Genomic DNA, 6,984 nt, shown 5'->3' with positions numbered 1-6,984 from the left:
AGCTTGAACTTGTCGGCTTCTACACGCTTGTGAGCCATTTATCTAAGATAAATTTCTCTCTCTCTCTTTCTCTCTCTATAAATATATATATATACTTTGCTGGTTTTTGTGTTTCTCTAGAGAACCCAAGAGTAACTGGCACATGGCTGGCACCCAATAAATGCACAGAATGGTATGTCTGAAAACTTTAGCACACTGAAGACAAGTTTGCTTTGTATCCTTTTAGGATCATCATTTATATCACCCATTTTACTTGCTACTCAATACCCATGTAAGAGAAAAAGTGGGGAAAGTAGTAAAATGCCATTCATCATATTTAACTTTTTTTAAATCTAGTCATGGCAATAACACAATGGTACATTTCTACTTTTTTGCCATATAAACAGCAATGTAAAGAATACTCATACTTCCACAGCTTAAACTCTGCTCATGTTTATGTTTGTCACAAAATGAGTGACATAGGTGACTAATTAAAAAATATTAGAATGTCACAAAATGGTGAACCCTTTATTATTTTTTCCCCTTAATTGGTTTCCAACATATTAAAAAAAAAAGCTTTGAGAACTTGTTTTGATGTTGGTAAACCACAAAACAAAGTACAGAATGCAGGAACACCTAATTGCAGGTAATTTTTGGTCAATAGAGTGAAGAAATTATAATATTACTTAAGTCATTTCATTCCTGTGTGATAGTATCGTCACAATAAATCTCCTCCACCCCATGAAATCAGCACCTTCAGTACTAGCCTCGATGTCCACTCCATAGCAAATTCAGTTCTACTGTATTTAAGGACAATCAACATCAACTGAGAGTTCAGAATTCATCTCTTTGGAGCCGGACCTCATTTGAGCAAGAACGCCCTCTTTAGCATTTATTTATTTAACCCAAGTGCATGTGTGATTGACATAGGGCAAAGCACAATAGCATACATCGTCATGTGTAATATAAGAAACAAATGAAAAGACAGTGTCCTGTGTTGGGAGGTGAGCTAATTCCACATACGAAATCAATACTCTTCTCCCCTACTCTTTTTGGGTCCTGAGACTTTCCCAGCACACATAAGAACATAAAACCAGACCAGCATAACATTGAGTCTAAAGATCATGCTTCACTCTTGGGAAGGTGTGGAGCACATGGGTTTCTCTTTGGTACAATCTTTCTTTTCATGTGTCATCATCTCCATCCTCGAGTGACCACTACAAGGGAAGCTTGCCAAGCTGAAGCAGTGAAAGCCATGGATCAGAAGTTCTGAAATTGCTAAGGGATTTCTTAAAAGAACTCAACTACTTCCTAAGTGGGATAAAAGAAAACAAACTATTTTGTAACCTCACAGAATCAATCCTTCCCCTACCTACCACCTCTTCCTGCAGAATGGCCACCACAACCATCCAACCACTGTGTGAAAGTACATCAGATAGTGCCCAAATCATCGGGGGCTGTAGACACACGTTTACATTTCTACAAAAGAAATGAGAGTAAAAAAAAGGACAAACAATGTACTTTTCATCATGTCAAATTCATTCCATTTAAGTGACTAGCCTTTCTTCTGCTATGTTCCTCCTACAGTTTGGGTGCAAAGATGTCTTTTCTTTTACATAATAATGCTGATAGAATTTGGGGTGTTCTACTTTTGTTTTCTAGCCTTAGCTGGCAAAATTAAAAGCTAGAACACTTTAAATCCTCCAACTTAAGAAAGTATAATTGTATTTTATATTTGTGAATTTATGGTTCTTAAAATTTAACTCAGAGCTTGGGGAACAGAGCCCAGGTAAAGGTTTTCTCTCTGGGTCCCATGCTTCACAGCCTTGAATTACTTCTTGGTGAATTTTCCATAAAAGTTTTGTAGCAGATTAAAATTTGTCTTAATTTATTTCAGTCTATGTAAACCTGGCCTTAATTTCAAGTACCAAAGAAATATATTTCCAATCAACACTGTGATTATATCATCTTTTATTAAAATTAATTACTCAGTACATATAGGGTATTGATTTAAAAAGCGTAATACAAGTCAATTCTGTGATATCATTGTTACAGAAGTCGCCCATTTTCACGTTTGTGAGTACCAGTAGTCATACCGAAACATGACTAAGGTTGAGGCAGGCCACTTGGATGCAACCTTGGATGCAAGGTTCAATGTACACGTTGGTCCATGTACCTCTATAAATCACACCATGCAGCTTTCAATGTGTACACACATTTAAACTAGAAGAAATATGCATTAGAAAAAAGCAGATATTAGTGGGTTTCATGTGTCAGAAATAACTCCCTATTTCATAAATTATTTTCATGCCATTAGTTCCCTTTGAGAAAGGATAATTTCATGCAAATATGCAAACTGGAACCTACTTTTAGAATACCTTACAGAGATCTATGACAAGTATAGTACGTCCTCCTATAAGTCAAACCAACTAATCTCAAAGTGTTAGAAACAAAAAGGAGTAGCTAGTCATGACGTTTTGAAGTGTGTTTCAGAGAAAACAGGAGGATAACAATCATTGGCATTTAGGACCAGCTGCAAGAGTTGAGTTTGAAGTCTGACACTGTGACTCTGTGATTTACTGTAATTGTGCCCTTTCTTATTAAGCTGTTCTTGCTAATTAATACTAATCTGACATCCATTTGATAGGAGCATTTGTATTCAAATTTCAAAGTAACTCCTGGTAGTATTCTAAGATCAACTTAATATTCCACCCAATTATGCAACATTGAACCACGTTAGTAACAATTAAAACAACTGAAGGGTTAGGAGACCAGAGGGTGCCCTGCAGGACACACTCAGAGGCTGCAGCATCTGGCCAACATACTCAGCGCAGTCATCAATGCTTAGTTCTTCTTGTTTTTCTTCAGATAGTGAGATCGCGTAGACTTGTTTACATTCATGATCACTTTGGAGTAAATCCAAGAAGGCAGGAATGAGATTATTGAGCCCTAAGAAAAGAAAAAGGTGAGATATCTAACGATTGCCTACAATTGGGGCTAAATTGAAGCATATAATCCTGTTTTATTATCTACCACACCAGTTGCTGTGGAGTCAATTCTGACTCATCGTGACCCACGTGTGTAGAGTGGAACTATGCTCCACGAAGTTTTCAGGGTCTGATTTTCTGGACAGAGATAGCCAGGCCTTCCTGCTGAGGTGCCCCTGAGTAGACTCCAACCTCCAACCTCTTGGTTAGTGGCTGAGCACATTAATAGTGTGCACCATCAAGGGGCTCCTGTTTTATCATACTGTTGTTTTATTTATAGGCAGATTTTAAAGTTACCCAGTGTAAAGTTTAAAGAAATAACAGAGATGTCATGTCAGCATGTCTAGACAATATATATGCTAGAATATCACATACTATTTTGTGACTCAATGAGAAAGAGAACGCCAAAACAGAAATATTAATTTGGGACTTAAAAATCTACATACCATGAGAGAATGGATCAGGTATCCATTGGTTCGGGACTGCAAGCCTATTGTTTTAATTGCAGACTTCACATATGTCTCTGGAGAAGGCTTATCCAAAGTGGGCCTTCGGATTTTAGCCAGTTTTGTAGCTACGAAGTATGGCAAGACACTCTAGAAAAGAAACATACCCCAAAACATGTCATTGATTAGGAAGGCCACACACTCAGAATGTAGTGATAGCCGCTTGCTCTTATCAATCGAAATACTCTGACAAAATCTAAAACATGTATCTTTAGAGAAAAAAATAGAAACAGTTATCTAAAGCTGGCTTAAACATATGATAGAACATAGGAAGAATGACAGCATTAAACAAACTGTAACAAATCAATCAATCGGTCAGTATTACAGAATTTGAGACTAGGAAAGGATTACAAATAAGCAGAAATATATCTTTTGAAGTTTCAAAAGGAAAGCATTAAACAGAAATCTAGACAGCAGAATGATTAAGGACGGGACACTCTTTCTATGCTGACTAAATTGAACACTGTCACTCAGCCACCACATAGGGGACTGACGACATGGTACCTCCTAAATTTTCTCCATAACAAACGGCTAATTAAGATTGTTCTGTCAGCTTTGGTCCCTCTCAAAAAGACTTCATTTTCTCAGCCCTAGGCTGCCACTTTTCTTCCCTATTTTACCTTCTATTTCTGAGTTTAATAAACTCTGCTATTGGGAAGACAGGACCATCCTCCTTTTTAGTTTTTTTGTGGAGGGCAGGGAAAGAAGGGAACAGTTTAGAAACACTTTAGGTAACTAAACTATAAGACACCCTATAGGGCTGGCGTGGGATGACAAATCTGAACACTACCTTTTAGAGTAACTTAACTACTCGTCAGTTCTTTTTTGATTTAGATTTTGGAGATGTGATTCAACATAAAATATAAGGAAACCTACTATAATGAGTTATGAGTCATGATATAAGAGGTTCCTTCTGTAGTTTGAAATAACTTGGGCCTAAAAACCAAAAAACTCAAATCTACTGCTATCAAGTTGATTCCAACTCAAAGTGAGCCTGTAGGACAGAGTAGAACTAGCCCACAGGGTTTCCAAGGCTGTAATCTTTACGGAAGCAGACTGCCATAGCTTTCTCCCACAGAGTGGCTGGTGGGTTTGAACCACTGACCTTTCAGTTAGCAGCCATGTTCTTTAATCACTGTGCCATGAGGGCTCCTAACTTGGGCATGTTGTTGTTGTTGTTATTTGCCATCGAGTTGGTCCCGACTCATAGCAACCCCTCCTTGGGTTTCTCAGGCAGTATCACTACGGAAGTAGGAATGCCCAACCTTCCTTCCGAGGAGTGGCTTGTGGGTTTGAACTGCCAGCCTTCTGGTTAGCAGTCAAGTGCCTTAGGCACTATGCTACCAGAGCTCCTAACTTGGGCATAGTAACCCACAAAAGAGTAAATGTATTCTATTTGTTTTACACATGTGAAAGGAAAAATTCTAAATTGCAATGATACGTCTATTAATAAAGAGGTGGTCAATATACATAGTCAAAAGCAAAAACTCCACTACTAGAGATGGAAAGAAAACCAAGCTGTTCTAGCCTATGGATTTACTTACCGTTGACACCCAGGAGGAATATTTCCATGTCTCTTTAGATGTCTTATTTGCATGTACGTGGATAATGAGGAGACCATTTATTTAGCAGTGTTTTTCCCATTCCCAAATATGGGTCAAAGATATAACCCACCTCCTTAGCAGATGGGATGAAACCCTACCTACCCACCTCCTTACCAGATGGGATGAAACCCTACCTACTTGTTAAGAACCAAGAATGCAAGTCCCTAACCACTGTCACTCTCTGTCTCACTCCTTGCAGCCAAAATATCACACTAAGTAAATTAATTTCCCCATAGTCCTTGAATAACTGAGCTCACTTTGATTAGGTGGCTTTCATTTTTGGAGACTATGTTGATCAGAACAATCACTTTACATTTATCCCTCACTTTATGAGCAAAAGTTTTGCTTTTGCCAAAAAGTCCTGTTTTAGTTTTAAAATAATTTTGCTGCAAGATATAGTGTATGAGAGCACACAGATCAGAGGTAACTCAGACTAATTCAAAGTATGAAATACACAGTTCAATGAACTGTAACACTGGTTAAGTAAAGAGAGTTTGTTCACAAGCAAACCTGAGTAGCCAACAAAGCAAGGCAGTGAATGCATATACACTTGTCTCAAATAATGAAGAAACATAATCAATCTCACATCTCTATATCTCAGGTTCCTGGGCTATGAAAAAAATACTCCCATATAGAGATTAAAAGCCTGCTCAAAGTGAAGTTTTGAGCATTTTAAGATAAAGACAGCCCAATAAGTACACATTCAATTATAATTACTTTTACCTTCCAGATTCCTTCTTTCATATAGTTACACATATCTATCTGTCTACCTCCTACGCCACCACTCGTCTGTCAGTTTGTTGTACTGTGGTGGCTTGTGTGTTGCTGTGAGGCTAGAGGCTGTGTCACCGGTATTTTAAATACCTGCAGGTCACCTATGGTGAACAGATTTCAGCAGAGCTTCCAGAGTGAGACAGATTCAGGAGAAGGAAGGGGCCATCCACTTCTCAAAGAACTGGCCAGTGAAAACCTTACAAATAGCAGTGAAACACTATCTGATATATTACTGGAAAACTTTATGAACAGCCCTGAAACACTGTCTGATACAATGCTGGAAGATGAGCCCCTCAAGTCACAAGGCACTCAAAATATGACTGAGGAAGAGCTGCCTCCTCAAAGTAGGGGTCACCTTAATGATATGGATGGTATAAAGCTTTTGGGACCTCCATTTGCAGATGTGGCATATGACTGATGAAAAGCTGCCTCCTCAAAGTAGGAGTGACCTTAATGATATGGATGGTATAAAGCTTTTGGGACCTCCATTAGCTGCTTTGGCATGACTCAAAATGGGAAGAAAGAGCTGAAAACATCATTAAAAAATGGAAGATGGAATGCATGAAGTATGAATCTAGGAAAATTGGAATTTCTCAAAAAAGAAATGGAACATATAAAGATTGATATCTTAGGCATCAGTGGGCTGAAATGGACTGGTTTTGGCCATTCTGAATCAGACAACCATATGATCTACTTTGCCAGGAATGACAAATTGATGAAGAATGGTGTGGCAATCACTGTCACAAAGAATGTTTCAAGATCAATCCTGAAGCACAATGCTGTCAGTGATAGGATGATATCCATATGCCTAGTAGGCCAGAAGAGAAGGAGAAAGAGGATAAAAGCCAGGAACCCGGACAGAAGAGCAGTCAGCCTCAGGGTTACAGGTGAGGAGAGACAACTCAGGGACGCCCAAAGTAGCAAGTGGGAAGAGCAGGAGAAAGGGGATTAAAAGCCAGGAAGCCAGAGAGAAGAGCAATCAGCCGAAGGGATTAGGTGAGGAGACAAACTCAGGCCCGCCCAGAGTAGCAGGCCGGAAGAGCAGGAGGAAGGGGATAAAAGCCAGGAAGCCAGACAGAGGAGCAATCAGCCCCAGGGACAACTCAGGGATGCCCAAAGAAGCAGGCCAGAAGA

At 39.0% G+C, this 6,984-nt stretch overlaps 1 protein-coding gene across 1 annotated transcript in view; it reads right to left on the bottom strand.

Moving 5' to 3' along the window:
- Positions 1 to 2,823: 2,823 nt before the first annotated feature.
- Positions 2,824 to 6,984, bottom strand: part of HSD17B12 (hydroxysteroid 17-beta dehydrogenase 12) — a 241,506-nt gene continuing 237,345 nt past the window's right edge. Inside the window, exons 10-11 of the mRNA XM_007946515.2 lie at positions 3,413 to 3,562; positions 2,824 to 2,928 (exon numbers count right to left, since the gene is read on the bottom strand). Of these exons, the coding sequence (XP_007944706.1) occupies positions 2,824 to 2,928; positions 3,413 to 3,562 (255 nt within the window). The remainder of the gene's footprint in view (positions 2,929 to 3,412; positions 3,563 to 6,984) is intronic.

This window comes from Orycteropus afer, unplaced genomic scaffold (genome assembly GCF_000298275.1).
Source record: "Orycteropus afer afer isolate SDZICR_OR568_19922 unplaced genomic scaffold, OryAfe1.0 scaffold00165, whole genome shotgun sequence".
Taxonomy (NCBI): Eukaryota; Metazoa; Chordata; class Mammalia; order Tubulidentata; family Orycteropodidae; genus Orycteropus; species Orycteropus afer.
This window is presented reverse-complemented; position numbering and strand designations above follow the sequence as displayed.